The sequence below is a fragment of the Scyliorhinus torazame genome, chromosome X (assembly GCF_047496885.1).
Source record: "Scyliorhinus torazame isolate Kashiwa2021f chromosome X, sScyTor2.1, whole genome shotgun sequence".
Lineage (NCBI taxonomy): Eukaryota > Metazoa > Chordata > Chondrichthyes > Carcharhiniformes > Scyliorhinidae > Scyliorhinus > Scyliorhinus torazame.
Genome location: NC_092738.1, coordinates 2,538,671 through 2,559,946, shown reverse-complemented (window position 1 = coordinate 2,559,946; position 21,276 = coordinate 2,538,671). Strand labels below are relative to the sequence as shown.

Genomic DNA, 21,276 nt, shown 5'->3' with positions numbered 1-21,276 from the left:
GTGTCGGGGGGGGCATTGCGCGCTCCCTCTCTCGGGAGGACGTCCAATCGTTAACCTAGCCCACCCCCAAAACCCACCCCCAAAAAATCTGCCATTAAAGGCGTGATAACCATTGAAGTACAAATAGTTGTTGGAGATGGAGCAGGTGCCCGGCGGGATTTGTAGTCCGCCCTCCCATTGAATCCCGTTCTGCGGAAGGGGTTAAAAGACTACATCTCCCGGCGGCCCGCGCGGCAGTGCGCATTGGGTTGGGCGTAGGTCCCCTCCCCGACACATCGTGACGAGCGGCTGGGCCTTGCGTCAGCAAAGGGGGGGGGAAGTGAGCGGCAGCGCGCGGTGCCCGACAGGATCTGTAGTCCGCCCTCCCATTGGGCGCCGGTCTGCGGAGGTTTAAAAGACTGCAGTACCCGGCGGCCCCCGCGGGGGCGGTCTTGGGTGGGTGGGGAGACGCCCACCATTGTGACGAACGGCGGCGGCCGACCAATGGGTGGCCAGAACCGTCTGGTATTGCATCAGCAATGGGAGCCAGAGCGGTGCCCGACGGGATTTGTAGTCCACGCTCCCATTGAGCCCGGGTCTGAGGAGGGGTGAAGGAAACTACACCTCCCGGCGCCCGCCTCCCCAGCCGCGCGGTGGGTCTGGCCGCGCCGGCCTGACGGGCCGGGCCCAGCCCCGCGCGCAAGGCCCGCCGGGAGCTGTAGTCCGCCCTCCCATCGGCCCCCGGTCTGGCGAAGGGCGGAAAGACTACAACCCCCGGCGCCCCCCGCGCGGGGCCCACCTTCTCCTGCCTCCAGGCGCCCGGCGGAGGCCTCAGCCACCCGGGGACAGCCGCAGCCGCGCAGGGGAGGCCGCCATGAAGCTGCTGGTGGGGCCGGGCCGGCCGGGCGAGCTCAAGGTGTTGGCCGCCGCCGAGCTGACAGGCCTCAGGCCTGAGGTGGAGGTGGTCAGCAGCCAGCAAGGTGGGGAGGGTGTGGAGGGGGGGCTCTGAGCCTTTGCAACCCTCCCATTCCCCCCCCCACCCTCCACCCAGATCATTCCAGGGGGTCTGGGGGGTGCAACCTGACCCCCACAGGGCCATTGGCCCTTGGGATCTTGCTGTGCGCAGGTGGGTGGGGGTCCCTGGGTGGGGGCGGTGGGCAGGGTGTCCCATCGTCTCCGGGAGGGGGCGGCGGGCGGGCGAGACGGTCGTACGGTCCGTCCCCCTCCCCTCGCCCCCTCGCCTTCCTCGTGGGATCTTGCTGTGCGCAGGTGGGTGGGGGTCCCTGGGTGGGGGCGGGGCGGTGGGCACGGTGTCCATCGTCTCCGGGAGGGGGCGGCGGCGGCGGGCGAGACGGTCGTACGGTCCGTCCCCCTCCCCTCGCCCCCTCGCCTTCCTCGTGGGATCTTGCTGTGCGCAGGTGGGTGGGGGTCCCTGGGTGGGGTGGGCACGGTGTCCATCGTCTCCGGGAGGGGGCGGCGGCGGGCGAGACGGTCGTACCGTTGGTCGCCGTCCCCTCACCCCCCCGCCTTCCTCGTGGGATCTTGCTGTGCGCAGGTGGGTAGGGGGTCCCGGGGTGGGGGTGGGGCGGTGGGCACGGAGTCCATCGTCTCCGGGAGGGGGCGGCGGCGGCGGGCGAGCGAGACGGTCGTACGGTCCGTCTCCGTCCCCTCGCCCCCCGCCTTCCTCGTGGGATCTTGCTGTGCGCAGGTGGGTGGGGGTCCCGGGGTGGGGGCGGGGCGGTGGGCACGGAGTCCATCGTCTCCGGGAGGGGGCGGCGGCGGGCGAGACGGTCGTACCGTTCGTCTCCGTCCCCTCACCCCCCCGCCTTCCTCGTGGGATCTTGCTGTGCGCAGATGGGTGGGGATCCCTGGGTGGGGGTGGGGTGGGGCGGTGGGCACGGTGTCCAGCGTTTCCGGCGGTCGTACCGGTCCGTCCCCCTCCCCTCGCCCCCTCCTTCCTCGTGTGATCTTGCTGTGCGCAGATGGTGGTGGTCCCTGGGTGGGGGTTGGGGGGGGCAAGGCCCTGTACAACTGCAGCGAAACAGCTCTACTCAAGGACTCTCTCTCTCTCTCTCTGTGTTCCCTCCGCAGAGCGCGTAGTTCCTTTCCTGGTGGGCTCGCCTCTCCCAGCCTTGCTGTTACCCAACGGAAACTTCCTGTTCTCGAGCAACGCCATCTGCCAGTGAGTCCACAGCACGCGCGCACGCGGCCTCCTCGCGGGGGGGCTGGTGAATGTTTGGGATCGATCCCGACCTTGGGTGTCTGTGCGGAGTCTGCACGTCCTCCCCCGTGTGTGCGTGGGTTTCCTCCGGGTGCTCCCGTTTCCTTCCACAGTCCAAAGATGTGCAGGTTAGGTGGATTTGCCGTGTTAAATTGTCCCTTAGTGTCCAAAGATGTACAGGTTAGGTGGATTGGCTGTGCTAAATTGTCCCTTAGTGTCCAAAGATGTGCAGGTTAGGTGGATTGGCCGTGTTAAATTGTCCCTTAGTGTCCAAAGATGTGCAGGTTAGGTGGATAGGCCGTGCTAAATTGTCCCTTAGTGTCCAAAGATGTGCAGGTTAGGTGGATTGGCCGTGCTAAATTGTCCCTTAGTGTCCAAAGATGTGCAGGTTAGGTGGATTGGCCGTGCTAAATTGTCCCTTAGTGTCCAAAGATGTGCAGGTTAGGTGGATTGGCCGTGCTAAATTGTCCCTTAGTGTCCAAAGATGTCCAGGTTACGTGGATTGGCCGTGCTAAATTGTCCCTTAGTGTCCAAAGATGTACAGGTTAGGTGGATTGGCCGTGTTAAATTGCCCCTTAGTGTCCAAAGATGTACAGGTTAGGTGGATTGGCCGTGTTAAATTGTCCCTTAGTGTCCAAAGATGTCCAGGTTAGGTGGATTGGCCGTGTTAAATTGTCCCTTAGTGTCCAAAGATGTGCAGGTTAGGTGGATTGGGCGTGTTAAATTGTCCCTTAGAGTCCAAAGATGAGCAGGTTAGGTGGATTGGCCATGTTAAATTGTCCCTTAGTGTCCAAAGATGTGCAGGTTAGGTGGAATGGCCGTGCTAAATTGTCCCATAGTGTCCAAAGATGTGCAGGTTAGGTGGATTGGCCGTGCTAAATTGTCCCTTAGTGTCCAAAGATGTGCAGGTTAGGCGGATTGGCCGTGCTAAATTGTCCCTTAGTGTCCAAAGTTGTGCAGGTTAGGTGGATTGGCCGTGTTAAATTGTCCCTTAGAGTCCAAAGATGAGCAGGTTAGGTGGATTGGCCGTGTTAAATTGTCCCTTAGTGTCCAAAGATGTGCAGGTTAGGCGGATTGGCCATGCTAAATTGTCCCTTAGTGTCCAAAGATGTGCAGGTTAGGTGGATTGGCCGTGCTAAATTGTCCCTTAGTGTCCAAAGATGTGCAGGTTAGGTGGACTGGCCGTGTTAAATTGTCCCTTAGTGTCCAAAGATGTACAGGTTAGGTGGATTGGCCGTGTTAAATTGTCCCTTAGTGTCCAAAGATGTACAGGTTAGGTGGATTGGCCGTGTTAAATTGTCCCTTAGTGTCCAAAGATGTCCAGGTTAGGTGGATTGGCCGTGCTAAATTGCCCCTTAGTGTCCAAAGATGTACAGGTTAGGTGGATTGGCCGTGCTAAATTGCCCCTTAGTGTCCAAGGATGTGCAGGTTAGGTGGATTGGCCGTGCTAAATTGTCCCTTAGTGTCCAAAGATGTCCAGGTTAGGTGGATTGGCCGTGCTAAATTGTCCCTTAGTGTCCAAAGATGTGCAGGTTAGGTGGATTGGCCGTGCTAAATTGTCCCTTAGTGTACAAAGATGTCCAGGTTACGTGGATTGGCCGTGTTAAATTGTCCCTTAGAGTCCAAAGATGTGCAGGTTAGGTGGATTGGCCGTGCTAAATTGTCCCTTAGTGTCCAAAGGTGTGCAGGTTAGGTGGATTGGCCGTGCTAAATTGTCCCTTGGTGTCCATAGATGTGCAGGTTAGGTGGATTGGCCATGCTAAATTGTCCCTTAGTGTCCAAAGATGTGCAGGTTAGGTGGATTGGCCGTGTTAAATTGTCCCTTAGTGTCCAAAGATGTGCAGGTTAGGTGGATTGGCCGTGCTAAATTGTCCCTTAGTGTCCAAAGATGTACAGGTTAGGTGGATTTGCCGTGTTAAATTGTCCCTTTGTGTCCAAAGATGTGCAGGTTAGGTGGATTGGCCGTGCTAAATTGTCCCTTAGTGTCCAAAGATGAACAGGTTAGGTGGATTTGCCGTGTTAAATTGTCCCTTAGTGTCCAAAGATGTGCAGGTTAGGTGGATTCAGCCTCCCCCCCCACTGCGAGCAGTTTTCGGGGCCCCCCGTATCGAAGGAAGGATGTGCTGGCCCTGGGAAAGGGCCCAGAGGGAGGTTCGCGAGAACGATCTTTATTGTCGCAAGCCGGCCCCCGTCAACACCGCCATGAAGTCACTGTGGAAAGCCCCTCGCCGCCACACTCCGGGCGCCTGTGCGGGTACGCCCAGGGGGAATTCGGAACGTCCAATTCGCCCCCACAAGCACGTCTTTCGTGGGAGGAAGCCGGAGCGCGGGAATCGAACCGAGTCCCGGCTGATGGACGCGACGGAACCTTGCTGGTTTGAGTTGAAGCTCGCTACTTCGCCTTAAAGTTGAACTAAAAGAGGAACTCGGGGAATAAACAGGATGGGGGGGGGGAACTTGCCACATTTGTAAATTCATCTCCGCTGCCGACCAGACCTCTTTTTTTTTTGCAGTTCCATCCAACTTCAGCTTTTAAATAGGATTCTTGCCGCCCCCACAGGTATTTCTTCACCCTGAACGGGAGGGGGCCACTCGATGCAACCAACCAGTGGCTGGAATGGGAGGTGACGCAACTGCGGGTGAGTGCGGACCGGGGGAACAGACGCAGCGACGCTGGTCCATAAGACAGAGGAGCAGGATTAGGCCGCTCGTCCCATCGAGTCGGCTCCGCCGAGGCTGATATTTTCTCATCCCCATTCTCCTGCCTCCTCCCCATCACCCCCGATCCCCTTATTGATCAAGAGCCTCTCCATCTCTGTCTTAAAGACACTCAGCGAATTGGCCTCCACAGCCTTCTGCGGCAAAGAGTTCCACAGATTCCCCCCCCCCCCTCTGGCTGGAGAAATTCCTCCCCGTCTCTGTTTTGAAGCCTTCAGTCTGAGATGGTGTCCTCTGCTTCTCGTTTCCCCCACAAGTGGAAACGTCCACGTCCGCTCTATCCCGGGCCTCCTGTAAGTTGCAATAAGATCCCCCCCCCCGTCCTTCTAAACTCCCAACGAGTACGGACCCAGAGTCCTCGACCGCTTCCTCGTACGGCGACCTCTTCGTTCCAGGGGATCGTCCTCGCGAACCTCCCTCTGGACCCCTTTCCCAGGCCCCAGCCCGTCCTTCCTTAGACACGGGGGGGCCCCCGAAACGGCTCACCCCGCTCCGAACGGGGCCTGACCGTGTAGATCCCCAAATTTCTTTCTCTGTCAGTCTGGCCTCAATAAAAGTTGAGATGGATTCGCACGTAAAAAGAAGTTATTTATTTAGCTTGCAAGCTTGAATCATCTCACAGAAATATAAGAGACATCCAGCCTCTTACACCCCAGAAAACGACTGAACTAACAGACAAAGGGATCTCTGCAAAATCAATTCAAATGGTATCAAGTTTCACATACTCGACGGACATAGGTCAGCCTATGTCCCTCCTGACCTGTTCGATCTATTCTGATTGGCTCACTTCCAATCCCTTTCTCTGGCCCCTATCAATGCAGCATCACTCTCATAGGCACACCTCTTCCTGCTTTTTCCATGCGGTCTCAAACCCCTTTGTCCCTAACTGCCAGAATCAAAGTGGCTTATTTCTACATACATTAACTAGTAACTCTAAAGTAACTATTTTATATCACATTCGTCAACCGGAGCCTCAGGAGGACATCCCTGGTCTTGTATTCCAGCCCTGTCGACATGAATGCTAACATTTCATTTGCCTTCCGAACTGCGGACTGAACCCGCTCGTTAACCTTCAGAGAATCGTCAACAAGGCTCCCAAGTCCCTTTGTGCTTCTGATTTCCGAAGCATTCCGAGCTGTATCGGCCCCTGCGCGAAATGGCCCCCGTGACGTCCGAAGGCCACGGCGGGGTCACGGGGATGGGGCGTGGATTCGAGACCTGGTAGGGAAGAGAACGAGGTTTGATCGGGGCCTTGGGAATGACGGACAGTCGCGCAGGTTTGATTCCGTGACGGCCTTCAAGAACAAAGGAATGTACGGCACAGGAACAGGCCCTTCGGCCCTCCAAGCCCGTGCCGACCATACTGCCCGACTAAACTACAATCTTCTACACTTCCGGGGTCCGTATCCCTCTATTCCCATCCTATTCATGTATTTGTCAAGATGCCCCTTAAATGTCACTATCGTCCCTGCTTCCACCACCTCCTCCGGCAGCGAGTTCCAGGCACCCACTACCCTCTGCGTAAAAAACTTGCCTCGTACATCTCCTCTAAACCTTGCCCCTCTCACCTTAAACCTATGCCCCCTAGTAATTGACCCCTCTACCCTGGGGAAAAGCCTCTGACTATCCACTCTGTCTATGCCCCTCATAATTTTGTAGACCTCTATCAGGTCTCCCCTCAACCTCCGTCGTTCCAGTGAGAACAAACCGAGTTTATTCAACCGCTCCTCGTAGCTAATGCCCTCCACACCAGGCAACATTCTGGTAAATCTCTTCTGCACCCTCTCTAAAGCCTCCACATCCTTCTGGTAGTGCGGCGACCAGAATTGAACACTATACTCCAAGTGTGGCCTAACTAAGGTTCTATACAGCTGCGACATGACTTGCCAATTCTTATACTCAATGCCCCGGCCAATGAAGGCAAGCATGCCCTATGCCTTCTTGACTACCTTCTCCACCTGTGTTGCCCCTTTCAGTGACCTGTGGACCTGTACACCTAGATCTCTCTGACTGTCAATACTCTTGAGGGTTCTACCATTCACTGTATATTCCCGACCTGCATTAGACCTTCCAAAATGCATCACCTCACATTTGTCCGGATTAAACTCCACCTGCCATCTCTCCGCCCAAGTCTCCAGACGATCTAAATCCTGCTGTGTCCTCTGACAGTCCTCATCGCTATCCGCAATTCCACCAACCTTTGTGTCGTCTGCAAACTTACTAATCAGACCAGTCACATTTTCCTCCAAATCATTTATATATACTACAAACAGCAAAGGTCCCAGCACTGATCCCTGTGGAACACCACTGGTCACAGCCCTCCAATTAGAAAAGCACCCTTCCATTGCTACTCTCTGCCTTCTATGGCCTAGCCAGTTCTGTATCCACCTTGCCAGCTCACCCCTGATCCCGTGTGACTTCACCTTTTGTACTAGTCTACCCCCTGTCCTCTTTCTTTCTCTAACCTTATTTGTCTGTTCTGGACGGCAGCCAGCGGTTTGCGCAGCCCTGCAGACGGCGGTTGTGCAAGGGAGGAAGGGCGAGGATTGCGTGGCAGCTTTGCGGGGACCGCTCTCACACCTCAACCAGGCCCTCATCGACCAGGCTGCGTCGTGTCTGACCTCGGTGAGTCCAGACCCCCCCCCCCGTCCTGTCTTTGGTGGAGGGGGAGCAGAGAGTGCGAGGGGTTTCGGGGAGAAGGGAGGGGAAGAGGGTGGTGTGAGGGAGGGGAGAGAGAGGAGGAGGGGGTGAGGGAGGGGGGGGGTGCCCTGGGGTGCCCTGTCTTCGATTCCCGGCTCGGGTCACTGCCCGTGCGGAGTCTGCGCGCTCTCCCCGTGTCTGCGTGGGTTTCCTCCGGGTGCTCCGGTTTCCTCCCACAGTCCAAAGACGTGCAGGTGAGGTGGGGAGAGGTGTAGGGAGCTGGAGGAGGTTACAGAGATAGGGAGGGGTGTAGGGGACTGGAGGAGGTTACAGAGATAGGGAGGGGTGTAGGGAGCTGGAGGAGGTGACAGAGATAGGGAGGGTTGTAGGGGCTGGAGGAGGTTACAGAGATAGGGAGGGGTGTCGGGGGCTGGAGGAGGTTACAGAGATAGGGAGGGGTGTAGGGGGCTGGAGGAGGTTACAGATATAGGGAGGGTTGAGGGGACTGGAGGAGGTTACAGAGATAGGGAGGGTTGAGGGGACTGGAGGAGGTTACAGAGATAGGGAGGGGTGTAGGGGACTGGAGGAGGTTACAGAGATAGGGAGGGGTGTAGGGGCTGGAGGAGGTTACAGTGATAGGGAGGGTTGTAGGGGGTTGGACGAGGTTACAGAGATAGGGAGTGTTGTAGGGGGCTGGAGGAGGTTACAGAGATAGGGAGGGATGTAGGGGGGCTGGAGGAGGTTACAGAGATAGGGAGGGGTGTAGGGGCTGGAGGAGGTTACAGAGATAGGGAGGGGTGTAGGGGGCTGGAGGAGGTTACAGAGATAGGGAGGGGTGGAGGAGGTTACAGAGATAGGGAGAAATGTAGGGGGGCTGGAGGAGGTTACAGAGATAGGGAGGGGTATAGGGGGGCTGGAGGAGGTTACAGAGATGGGGAGGGGTGTAGGGGGCTGGAGGAGGTTACATAGATAGGGAGGGTTGAGGGGACTGGAGGAGGTTACAGAGATAGGGAGGGGTGTAGGGGACTGGAGGAGGTTACAGAGATAGGGAGGGGTGTAGGGGGGCAGGAGGAGGTTACAGAGATAGGGAGAGTGTAGGGGACTGGAGGAGGTTACAGAGATAGGGAGGGTTGAGGGGACTGGAGGAGGTTAGAGAGATAGGGAGGGGTGTAGGGACTGGAGGAGGTTACAGAGATAGGGAGGGGTGTAGGGGACTGGAGGGGGTTACAGAGATAGGGAGGGGTGTAGGGACTGGAGGATGTTACAGAGATAGGGAGGCGTGTAGGGGACTGGAGGAGGTTACAGAGATAGGGAGGGGTGTAGGGGACTGGAGGAGTTTACAGAGATAGGGAGGGGTGTAGGGACTGGTGGAGGTTACAGAGACAGGGAGGGGTGTAGGGACTGGAGGAGGTTACAGAGATAGGGAGGTGTGTAGGGGACTGGAGGAGTTTACAGAGATAGGGAGGGGTGTAGGGGCTGGAGGATGTTACAGAGATAGGGAGGCGTGTAGGGGACTGGAGGAGGTTACAGAGATAGGGAGGGGTGTAGGGGACTGGAGGAGTTTACAGAGATAGGGAGGGGTGTAGGGACTGGTGGAGGTTACAGAGACAGGGAGGGGTGTAGGGACTGGAGGAGGTTACAGAGATAGGGAGGTGTGTAGGGGACTGGAGGAGTTTACAGAGATAGGGAGGGGTGTAGGGGCTGGAGGATGTTACAGAGATAGGGAGGCGTGTAGGGGACTGGAGGAGTTTACAGAGATAGGGAGGGGTGTAGGGACTGGTGGAGGTTACAGAGACAGGGAGGGGTGTAGGGGGGCTGAAGGAGGTTACAGAGATAGGGAGGGGTGTAGGGGGGCTGGAGGAGGTTACAGAGATAGGGAGGGGTGTAGGGGGCTGGAGGAGGTTACAGAGATAGGGAGGGGTGTAGGGGACTGGAGGAGGTTACAGAGATAGGGAGGGGTGTAGGGGGCTGGAGGAGGTTACAGAGATAGGGAGGGTTGTAGGGGGCTGGAGGAGGTTACAGAGACAGGGAGGGGTGTAGGGGGGCTGAAGGAGGTTACAGAGATAGGGAGGGGTGTAGGGGGGCTGGAGGAGGTTACAGAGATAGGGAGGGGTGTAGGGGGCTGGAGGAGGTTACAGAGATGGGAGGGGTGTAGGGGGCTGGAGGAGGTTACAGAGATAGGGAGGGGTGTAGGGGCTGGAGGAGGTTACAGAGATGGGTAGGGGTGTGGGGGGCTGGAGGAGGTTACAGAGATAGGGAGGGGTGTAGGGTGCTGGAGGAGGTTACAGAGATGGGGAGGGGCGTAGGGGACTGGAGGAGGTTACAGAGATGGGGAGGGGTGTAGGGGACTGGAGGAGGTTACAGAGATAGGGAGGGGTGTAGGGGGCTGGAGGAGGTTACAGAGATGGGGAGGGGTGTAGAGGGACTGGAGGAGACCCGGCTGTGGGCAGCGGTGTAGCGGAGGCAGTGACAGATTTGTGCGTTGCCGTCTGCGCCCCGGTGGTAACGTTGCCTTCTCTCCGTCTTTGGCAGGACGCTGTGACCGTGGCTGACATTGTTGTCTGGGGCACCCTTTACCCGCTCCTGCAGGATGCTGCACAGCTGCCAGGTAACCCACGTCGTCGTCCCCCCGAGCCCGCAGTTCCCCCTCGGGTTACTCCCCGGCCCAACGCCTGTCCGCCGTCCCCGGGGGACGGCAGTCGGGAGCGAGACGGGGCGCCCTGCGCTCGCCCGGGTGAGCGGGCGGCTCCCAACCGCACTCGAGAAGCTCGAAGCCGTCCCGGACGGAGCAGCCGCCCCCCCACCCTACTAGTTTGACACGCCCGCCCCCCCCCCCACCTCCGACACCCGCTCCCCCTCCTCCCCCCGACGGGCAGCGACAGCCGCGCGCACCGTCTACCGGGGCGCGCCGCAGTGAATCTCCAAACTCCACAGACAGCGCGTCCCAAACCCGGCCCCCCCCCCCCCCAGAAGGACGAGGGGGGAGTGTGGCAGACGCAGGGGGAACGCCCGGCCGCCTGCAAGTCCCCTCCTCTCCCTCGAGACCCCCCCCACAACACACACACCGTCCCGACTCGCAACCTCGTCGGCCGTTCGTGCACTATCGCAGAACTCCGTCCCCGACACCGGGACCGCGGTGGATGCGGGAAGTGGGGCGTCCTGCCCACCGCCTTCTCGGGGGGGTGGGGGGGGGGGGGCGGCGGGCAAGTGGTGATGCCCAGCGACGCCACACCAGGCATCTTCCCGTGAACCCTAGCGCTGACGGGCCGTTAGTAGAATTACCTCCCCCCCTGCGCGCGTCCGTCAACAAGGGGGAGATGTCTTTCTGTTTCACCCGTATCGGGTAAGGGGCGTCCGCGCATTTACGACGATTGCTAACCGGAGTTTGCGTCATCCCCGTTTTCCTCCCCCTCCCGTGGTCAGCAGACGAGTACGGCGCCCTGCGCGAATGGGTCCGACGGATAGGCAACCTGGCTGCCTGCCGCAAGGCCGCGTCCGCTGTTTCGGAGCGGCACGGGGCGCAAGTCTTCAGGCCGTCCCTGCAGAAGCAGCCGGCTCCGGCCCCCTTGCCGGAGGGGGCCGCCAGCGGCCCGGCGGAGGTACGTGAACGGGCGGCGACCGCGAGCGGTTTTAGACCGTGTTCCCAGCCCTCTTTTTTTCTCCCCCCCCCCCCCTCCCCCTCCTCACCACCTCCTGGAACCTGTGGAGGTGGCCGTTGAGCCCCCTCCTCCACGAGTCTGTCACGCAGGAAGAGGAGGAGGCCGTTCAACATCTCTCCCCCCCCCCCCCAGCCCCCACTCGAGTCTTCGAGTCAGATGGTCGGCCATTTTGGGATTGAGACGGTGAGAGGTCTCTTTGCGGGGGGCGCGGTTATGAACCTTAGGAGATTATATTACGCGTCACATGCGTAGAACCTGTGCCTCCCCAGAAAAGGGAAACGCTGTCTCCAATTCAACAAAGCCCTCTGCAGCTCAAAGCCCACTTGTAAATAAAGTTAGCAAACGCAGGGAAACTCACTGCCAACCCCCCCCCTGCGCGGGGTGTTGCCTTCAGCAAGGGAGAGAGCAGCTCTGGGTCACCGTCTGTGTGGAGTTTGCACATTCTCCCTGTGTCTGCGTGGGTCTCGCCCCCACAACCCAAAGATGTGCAGGGAGGTGGATTGGCCGCGCTAAATTGCCCCTTAATTGGAAAAAATGAATCGGGTAGTCGAAGTTTATTAAATAAAATAAAAATAATATGAATTTTTTTTAAAAAGCAAAGGAGAGAGACCGATTCGGACTCGAGCCTCCCGACTTTATAGAATTTACAGTGCAGAAGGAGGCCATTCGGCCCATCGAGTCTGCGCCGGCTCTTGGAAAGAGCACCCTACCCAAGGTCAACACCGCCACCCTATCCCCATAACCCAGTAACCCCACCCAACACTAAGGGCAATTTTGGACACTTAAGGGCAACTTATCACGGCCAATCCACCTAACCTGCACATCTTTGGACTGTGGGAGGAAACCGGAGCACCCGGAGGAAACCCACGCGCACACGGGGAGGACGTGCAGAATCCGCACAGACAGTGACCCAAGCCGGGAATCGAACCTGGGACCCTGGAGCTGTGAAGCAACTGTGCTACCCACAATGCTACTTTGGCTGACTGGAAGCTGAACCGCCTGCTACAGACCTGGCCCCTCCACTTAACTACACCATCTCTATCCCGCTGCCACGTGACTAAGGCTGAACACAGCCCATCGATTGTCTAAACCCCAGGAGACACCTTTCTACAACCGTCGGCCCCATATAGGTAAACAAGTGGTTGTGATCAACGATTATCCCACTTTTATGACCTCTTAATTGCATATTTTGCTGAAACGCCGTCTGCCTGCTTACTAAGCGGGATTTACTGCGACAGATATAATGCAATCTGGGTAACAATTTCCCACATTCGTCGAAGGGGGTTGGCGGCGAGGCTGGATAAAGATACGAGAGAAGAAGGGTTGGGTCGAACGGGGATCCGGGTGAGGCTCGTGAGAAGTAAGAACCGGTCCCTCCGCCGAATGGGCCGTTCCTGCGCGGTGGGAGTCATTGTGATTGACCAAGAGCACCTGGGGAGGGAGGGGAGGGTTAATCAGACTCTATACGGAGCTTTCCGCTCTACTCCTGCAGGAAGGGGAGGCGGCCGTCGATCGCAAGGTCACCGAGGATGAGGTACGAGCGGCAGAGGAGGCTTGGCGCCGTGGACTAGCCGGGCTGCCCAAGCCCAAGAGGATACAGCACCCCGTGTGAGTTTTGGGGTTGGCGCACTGTGGGAGGGTCAGTGCTGAGGGAGCGCCGCACTGTGGGAGGGTCGGTGCGGAGGGAGCGCCGCACTGTGGGAGGGTCGGTGCTGAGGGAGCTCCGCACTGTGGGAGGGTCAGTGCTGAGGGAGCGCCGCAGTGTGGGAGGGTCAGTGCTGAGGGAGCTCCGCACTGTGGGAGGGTCAGTGCTGAGGGAGCTCCGCACTGTGGGAGGGTCAGTGATGAGGGAGCTCCGCACTGTGGGAGGGTCAGTGCTGAGGGAGCTCTGCACTGTGGGAGGGTCAGTGCTGAGGGAGCTTCGCACTGTGGGAGGGTCAGTGCTGAGGGAGCTCCGCACTGTGGGAGGGTCAGTGCTGAGGGAGCTCCGCACTGTGGGAGGGTCAGTGCTGAGGGAGCTTCGCACTGTGGGAGGGTCAGTGCTGGGGGAGCGCCGCACTGTGGGAGGGTCAGTGCTGAGGGAGCGCCGCACTGTGGGAGGGTCAGTGCTGAGGGAGCGCCGCACTGTGGGAGGGTCAGTGCTGAGGGAGCGCCACACTGTGGGAGGGTCAGTGCTGAGGGAGCTCCGCACTGTGGGAGAGTCAGTGCTGAGTGGGCGCCGCACTGTGGGAGGGTCAGTGCTGAGGGAGCTCCGCACTGTGGGAGGGTCCGTGCTGAGGGAGTGCCGCACTGTGGGAGGGTCAGTGCTGAGGGAGCGCTGCACTGTGGGAGGGTCAGTGCTGAGGGAGCGCCGCACTGCGGGAGGGTCAGTGCTGAGGGTGCTCCGCACTGTGGGAGGGTCGGTGCTGAGGGAGCTCCGCACTGTGGGAGGGTCGGTGCTGAGGGAGCCCCGCACTGTGGGAGGGTCAGTGCTGAGGGAGCGCCACACTTTGGGAGGGTCCGTGCTGAGGGAGCTCCGCACTGTGGGAGGGTCAGTGCTGAGGGAGCTCTGCAATGTGGGAGGGTCAGTGCTGCGGGAGCACCACACTGTTGGAGGGTCAGTGCTGAGGGAGCGCCGCACTGTGGGAGGGTCAGTGCTGAGGGAGCGCCGCACTGTGGGAGGGTCAGTGCTGAGGGTGCGCCGCACTGTGGGAGGGTCAGTGCTGAGGGAGCGCCGCACTGTGGGAGGGTCAATGCTGAGGGAGCGCCGCACTGTGGGAGGGTCGGTGCTGAGGGAGCGCCGCACTGTGGGAGGGTCAGTGCTGAGGGAGCTCCGCACTGTGGGAGGGTCAGTGCAGAGGGAGCTCCGCACTGTGGGAGGGTCAGTGCTGAGGGAGCTCCGCACTGTGGGAGGGTCAGTGCTGAGGGAGCTCCGCACTGTGGGAGGGTCGGTGCTGAGGGAGCTCCGCACTGTGGGAGGGTCAGTGCTGAGGGAGCTCCGCACTGTGGGAGGGTCAGTGCTGGGGGAGCGCCGCACTGTGGGAGGGTCAGCGCTGAGGGAGTGCCGCACTGTGGGAGGGTCAGTGCTGAGGGAGCTCCGCACTGTGGGAGGGTCGGTGCTGAGGGAGCTCAGCACTGTGGGAGGGTCAGTGCTGAGGGAGCTCCGCACTGTGGGAGGGTCAGTGCTGAGGGAGCTCCGCACTGTGGGAGGGTCAGTGCTGAGGGAGCTCCGCACTGGGGGAGGGTCAGTGCTGAGGGAGCTCCGCACTGTGGGAGGGTCAGTGCTGAGGGAGCGCCGCACTGTGGGAGGGTCAGTGCTGAGGGAGCGCCGCACTGTGGGAGGGTCAGTGCTGAGGGAACGCCGCACTGTGGGAGGGTCAGTGCTGAGGGAGCGCCGCACTGTGGGAGGGTCAGTGCTGAGGGAGCGCCGCACTGTGGGAGGGTCAGTGCTGAGGGAGCGCCGCACTGTGGGAGGGTCAGTGCTGAGGGAACGCCGCACTGTGGGAGGGTCAGTGCTGAGGGAGCGCCGCACTGTGGGAGGGTCGGTGCTGAGGGAGCTCCGCATTGTGGGAGGGTCAGTGCTGAGGGAGTGCTGCATTGTGGGAGGGTATGTGCTGAGGGAGCTCCGCACTGTGGGAGGGTCAGTGCTGAGGGAGCGCCGCACTGGGAGGGTCAGTGCTGAGAGAGCGCCGCACTGTGGGAGGGTATGTGCTGAGGGAGCTCCGCACTGTGGGAGGGTCGGTGCTGAGGGAGCGCCGCACTGGGAGGGTCAGTGCTGAGGGAGTGCCGCACTGTGGGAGTGTCAGTGCTGAGGGAGCACCGCACTGTGGGAGGGTCAGTGCTGAGGGTGCTCCGCACTGTGGGAGGGTCAGTGCTGAGGGAGCGCCGCACTGTGGGAGGGTCAGTGCTGAGGGAGCTCCGCACTGTGGGAGGGTCAGTGCTGAGGGAGCTCCGCACTGTGGGAGGGTATGTGCTGAGGGAGCTCCGCACTGTGGGAGGGTCGGTGCTGAGGGAGCTCCGCACTGTGGGAGGGTCAGTGCTGAGGGAGCGCCGCACTGTGGGAGGGTCAGTGCTGAGGGAGCTCCGCACTGTGGGAGGGTCAGTGCTGAGGGAGCGCCGCACTGTGGGAGGGTCAGTGCTGTGGGAGCACCGCACTCTGGGAGGGTCAGTGCTGAGGGAGCGCCGCACTGTGGAATGGTCGATTCCCCTTGACAATAAATGATAACATCCTCTCCTAATTACTCGCCCTACCTGGATACGAGGCCTTTGTGATTCATGTATGAGGCCGCCCAGATCCTCTGCATAATATCCTTAGTTTTATTAATCGGGGTACAATGCTGTAAGATAAAACGCTGGTCCCGGTCATTTCTGACTCTCTGTCTCTCTCTCTCTCTGTCTCTCTCTCTGTCTTTCTCTCTCTGTCTGTCTCTTTTTCTCGCTCTCTCTTTCTCTGTCGAAACACAGATTGCCAAAGAAGGCTGAGAGGAACATTCTAGTAACCAGCGCCCTGCCGTACGTCAACAACATCCCCCACTTGGGCAACATCATCGGCTGTGTGCTGAGCGCGGATGTCTTTGCCAGGTGAAGGGAAGGGGGGCTGCGTGACAGGCTCGAGGAGGGTGTGAATGGGATCCTCCTGTTCCTGTGTAACAGGCTCGAGGAGGAGGGGGCTGAATGGGATCCTCCTGTTCCTGTGTCACAGGCTCGATTAGGGGGCTGAATGGGATCCTCCTGTTCCTGTGTAACAGGCTCGAGGAGGGGGCTGAATGGGATCCTCCTGTTCCTGTGTAACAGGCTCGAGGAGGGGGCTGAATGGGATCCTCCTGTTCCTGTGTAACAGACTCGAGGAGGGGGCTGAATGGGATCCTCCTGTTCCTGTGTAACAGGCTCGAGGAGGAGGGGGGGCTGAATGGGATCCTCCTGTTCCTGTGTAACAGATTCGAGGAGGGGGCTGAATGGGATCCTCCTGTTCCTGTGTGACAGGCTGGAGGAGGAGGAGGGAGCTGAATGGGATCCTCCTGTTCCTGTGTAACAGGCTCGAGGAGGGGGCTGAATGGGATCCTCCTGTTCCTGTGTAACAGGCTCGAGGAGGGGGCTGAATGGGATCCTCCTGTTCCTGTGTAACAGGCTCGAGGAGGAGGGGGGGGCTGAATGGGATCCTCCTGTTCCTGTGTAACAGGCTCGAGGAGGGAGCTGAATGGGATCCTCCTGTTCCTGTGTAACAGGCTCGAGGAGGGGGCTGAATGGGATCCTCCTGTTCCTGTGTAACAGGCTCGAGGAGGTGGAGGGGGCTGAATGGGATCCTCCTGTTCTTGTGTAACAGGCTCGAGGAGGAGGAGGGGGCTGAATGGGATCCTCCAGTCCCTGTGTAACAGGCTCGAGGAGGAGGAGGGGGCTGAATGGGATCCTCCTGTTCCTGTGTAACAGGCTCGAGGAGGGAGCTGAATGGGATCCTCCTGTTCCTGTGTAACAGACTCGAGGAGGACGAGGGTGCTGAATGGGATCCTCCTGTTCCTGTGTAACAGGCTCGAGGAGGAGGCTGAATGGGATCCTCCTGTTCCTGTGTAACAGGCTCGAGGAGGAGGAGGAGGGGGCTGAATGGGATCCTCCTGTTCCTGTGTAACAGGCTCGAGGAGGAGGATGGGCTGAATGGGATCCTCCTGTTCCTGTGTAACAGGCTCGAGGAGGAGGCTGAATGGGATCCTCCTGTTCCTGTGTAACAGGCTCGAGGAGGAGGAGGAGGGGGCTGAATGGGATCCTCCTGTTCCTGTGTAACAGGCTCGAGGAGGAGGATGGGCTGAATGGGATCCTCCTGTTCCTGTGTAACAGGCTCGAGGAGGAGGCTGAATGGGATCCTCCTGTTCCTGTGTAACAGGCTCGAGGAGGGGGCTGAATGGGATCCTATTGTTCCTGTGTAACAGGCTCGAGGAGGGGGCTGAATGGGATCCTCCTGTTCCTGTGTAACAGGCTCGAGGAGGGGGCTGAATGGGATCCTCCTGTTCCTGTGTAACAGGCTCGAGGAGGGGGCTGAATGGGATCCTCCTGTTCCTGTGTAACAGACTCGAGGAGGAGGAGGGGGCTGAATGGGATCCTCCTGTTCCTGTGTAACAGGCTCGAGGAGGGAGCTGAATGGGATCCTCCTGTTCCTGTGTAACAGACTCGAGGAGGACGAGGGTGCTGAATGGGCTCCTCCTGTTCCTGTGTAACAGGCTCGAGGAGGAGACTGAATGGGATCCTCCTGTTCCTGTGTAACAGGCTCGAGGAGGAGGAGGAGGGGGCTGAATGGGATCCTCCTGTTCCTATGTAACAGGCTCGAGGAGGAGGATGGGCTGAATGGGATCCTCCTGTTCCTGTGTAACAGGCTCGAGGAGGAGGCTGAATGGGATCCTCCTGTTCCTGTGTAACAGGCTCAAGGAGGGGGCTGAATGGGATCCTCCTGTTCCTGTGTAACAGGCTCGAGGAGGGGGCTGAATGGGATCCTCCTGTTCCTGTGTAACAGGCTCGAGGAGGAGGGGGCTGAATGGGATCCTCCTGTTCCTGTGTAACAGGCTCGAGGAGGGGGCTGAATGGGATCCTCCTGTTCCTGTGTAACAAGCTCGAGGAGGAGGAGGAGGCTGAATGGGATCCTCCTGTTCCTGTGTAACAGGCTCGAGGAGGAGGCTGAATGGGATCCTCCTGTTCCTGTGTAACAGGCTCGAGGAGGGGGCTGAATGGGATCCTCCTGTTCATGTGTAACAGGCTCGAGGAGGAGGCTGAATGGGATCCTCCTGTTCCTGTGTAACAGGCTCGAGGAGGGGGCTGAATGGGATCCTCCTGTTCCTGTGTAACAGGCTCGAGGAGGAGGAGGGGGCTGAATGGGATCCTCCTGTTCCTGTGTAACAGGCTCGAGGAGGAGGAGGGGGCTGAATGGGATCCTCCTGTTCCTGTGTAACAGGCTCGAGGAGGGGGCTGAATGGGATCCTCCTGTTCCTGTGTAACAGGCTCGAGGAGGAGGAGGGGGCTGAATGGGATCCTCCTGTTCCTGTGTAACAGGCTCGAGGAGGAGGAGGGGGCTGAATGGGATCCTCCTGTTCCTGTGTAACAGGCTCGAGGAGGGGGCTGAATGGGATCCTCCTGTTCCTGTGTAACAGGCTCGAGGAGGGGGCTGAATGGGATCCTCCTGTTCCTGTGTAACAGGCTCGAGGAGGAGGAGGGGGCTGAATGGGATCCTCCTGTTCCTGTGTAACAGGCTCGAGGAGTGGGCTGAATGGGATCCTCCTGTTCCTGTGTAACAGGCTCGAGGAGGAGGAGGGGGCTGAATGGGATCCTCCGGTTCCTGTGTAACAGGCTCGAGGAGGAGGAGGGGGCTGAATGGGATCCTCCTGTTCCTGTGTAACAGGCTCGAGGAGGAGGAGGGGGCTGAATGGGATCCTCCTGTTCCTGTGTAACAGGCTCGAGGAGGGGGCTGAATGGGATCCTCCTATTCCTGTGTAACAGGCTCGAGGAGGAGGAGGAGGCTGAATGGGATCCTCCGGTTCCTGTGTAACAGGCTCGAGGAGGAGGAGGGGGCTGAATGGGATCCTCCTGTTCCTGTGTAACAGGCTCGAGGAGGAGGAGGGGGCTGAATGGGATCCACCTGTTCCTGTGTAACAGGCTCGAGGAGGGGCTGAATGGGATCCTCCTGTTCCTGTGTAACAGGCTCGAGGAGGGGGCTGAATGGGATCCTCCTGTTCCTGTGTAACAGGCTCGAGGAGGAGGAGGGGGCTGAATGGGATCCTCCTGTTCCTGTGTAACAAGCTCGAGGAGGAGGAGGCTGAATGGGATCCTCCTGTTCCTGTGTAACAGGCTCGAGGAGGAGGAGGGGGCTGAATGGGATCCTCCTGTTCCTGTGTAACAGGCTCGAGGAGGAGGAGGGGGTTGAATGGGATCCTCCTGTTCCTGTGTGACTCCGAGGGTGAATTTTCGCTCCCGCCCAGGTTCTGCCGCCTGCGAGGTTGGAACATGCTGTATATCTGCGGGACGGACGAGTACGGCACGGCGACCGAGACGAAGGCCCTGGAGGAGGGCCTGACCCCTCAGCAGATCTGTGACAAGTACCACGCCATCCACAGCCACATCTACCGCTGGTTCTCCATCTCCTTCGACTACTTCGGACGGACGACCACCGACCACCAGACCAGGTGGGTCTGTCGCTCGGTCCCGGAGCTGGGGAGGGGCGTCCGGGCACTCCGGCATCGCTACCCTCCCTCCGGCGTCACCCCTCCCCTCCCTCCCTCCCCCCCTACCTCCCCCTTCCCCCTCCCTCCCTCCCTCCCACACAACACACAAAGACACACAGACACACACACACAGACGCGTGCGCGCACAGACGCGCGCGCGCACAGACCGACACAGACGCGCGCGCGCACAGACCGACACAGACGCGCGCGCGCACAGACCGACACAGACGCGCGCGCGCACAGACCGACACAGACGCGCGCGCACACAGACCGACACAGACGCGCGCGCACACAGACCGACACAGACGCGCGCGCACACAGACCGACACAGACGCGCGCGCACACAGACCGACACAGACGCGCGCGCACACAGACCGACACAGACGCGCGCGCACACAGACCGACACAGACGCGCGCGCACACAGACCGACACAGACGCGCGCGCACACAGACCGACACAGACGCGCGCGCACACAGACCGACACAGACGCGCGCGCACACAGACCGACACAGACGCGCGCGCACACAGACCGACACAGACGCGCGCGCACACAGACCGACACAGACGCGCGCGCACACAGACCGACACACGCGCGCACACAGACCGACACACGCGCACGCACACAGACCGACACAGACGCGCGCACACAGACCGACACAGACGCGCGCGCACACAGACCGACACAGACGCGCGCGCACACAGACCGACACAGGCGCGCGCGCACACAGACCGACACAGGCGCGCGCGCACACAGACCGATACAGATGCGCGCACACACAGACCGACACAGACGCGCGCGCACACAGACGCGCGCGCACACAGACACGCACACAGACACGCACACAGACACGCACACAGACGCGCACACAGACGCGCACACAGACGCGCACACACACAGACACACACACACAGACTGGGACACACACAGACTGGGACACACACAGACTGGGACACACACACAGACAGACACACACACAGACAGACACACACATAGACATACACACACATAGACATACACACACATAGACAGACACACACAGACTGACACACACACACAGACAGACACACACACACAGACAGACACACACACACAGACAGACACACACAGACAGACACACACAGACACACACACAGACACACACACAGACAGACACACACACACAGAGACACACAGACAGCCACACACACACACAGACAGACACACACACACAGACAGACATACACACACAGACACACAGACAGACACACACACACACAGACAGAGACACACACACACACAGACAGACACACAGACACAGACAGACACACACACAGACAGACACACACACACACAGACAGACACACACACACACAGACAGAGACACACACACACACAGACGGACACACACAGACAGACACACACAGCTCTCTGTTTCCCCGTTTACAGGATCGCCCAGGATATCTTCACGCGGCTGCTTGAGCGCGGGTTCCTCTCGCCCGACACGGTGGACCAGCTGCGCTGCGAGAGGTGCGAGAGATTCCTGGCGGACCGCTTCGTGGAGGGGGGGTGCCCCTTCTGCAGCTACCCCGAGGCGCGGGGCGACCAGTGCGACCTGTGCGGGAAGCTGATCAACGCTGTGGAGCTGAAGGTGAACCTTGTTACAACCTGACCCACAAACGTTTGTTCCATTTGGCTAGAATGAGCGCAGGGTTCAACTCCAAACATAAAAACCCCACACAGCTACAGATGGAGTTTAATCCGGACAAATGTGAGGCAATGCATTTTGGAAGGTCTAATGCAGGTAGGGAATATACAGCGAATGGTAGAACCCTCAAGAGTGTTGAAAGTCAGAGAGATCTAGGTGTACAGGTACACAGGTCATTGAAAGGGGCAACACAGGT

The 21,276-nt window shown here is 59.4% G+C and overlaps 1 protein-coding gene across 1 annotated transcript in view; it reads left to right on the top strand.

Annotated features, from left to right (window-relative positions):
* The first annotated feature begins 778 nt into the window (after positions 1 to 778).
* The window catches only part of mars1 (methionyl-tRNA synthetase 1), an 83,044-nt gene continuing 62,546 nt past the window's right edge, over positions 779 to 21,276 (top strand). The window contains exons 1-10 of the mRNA XM_072493610.1: positions 779 to 959; positions 2,071 to 2,161; positions 4,761 to 4,839; positions 7,409 to 7,543; positions 10,091 to 10,166; positions 10,982 to 11,157; positions 12,710 to 12,825; positions 15,661 to 15,777; positions 19,152 to 19,355; positions 20,822 to 21,023. Coding sequence (XP_072349711.1) covers positions 854 to 959; positions 2,071 to 2,161; positions 4,761 to 4,839; positions 7,409 to 7,543; positions 10,091 to 10,166; positions 10,982 to 11,157; positions 12,710 to 12,825; positions 15,661 to 15,777; positions 19,152 to 19,355; positions 20,822 to 21,023 — 1,302 coding nt within the window. The 5' untranslated portion in view covers positions 779 to 853. The remainder of the gene's footprint in view (positions 960 to 2,070; positions 2,162 to 4,760; positions 4,840 to 7,408; positions 7,544 to 10,090; positions 10,167 to 10,981; positions 11,158 to 12,709; positions 12,826 to 15,660; positions 15,778 to 19,151; positions 19,356 to 20,821; positions 21,024 to 21,276) is intronic.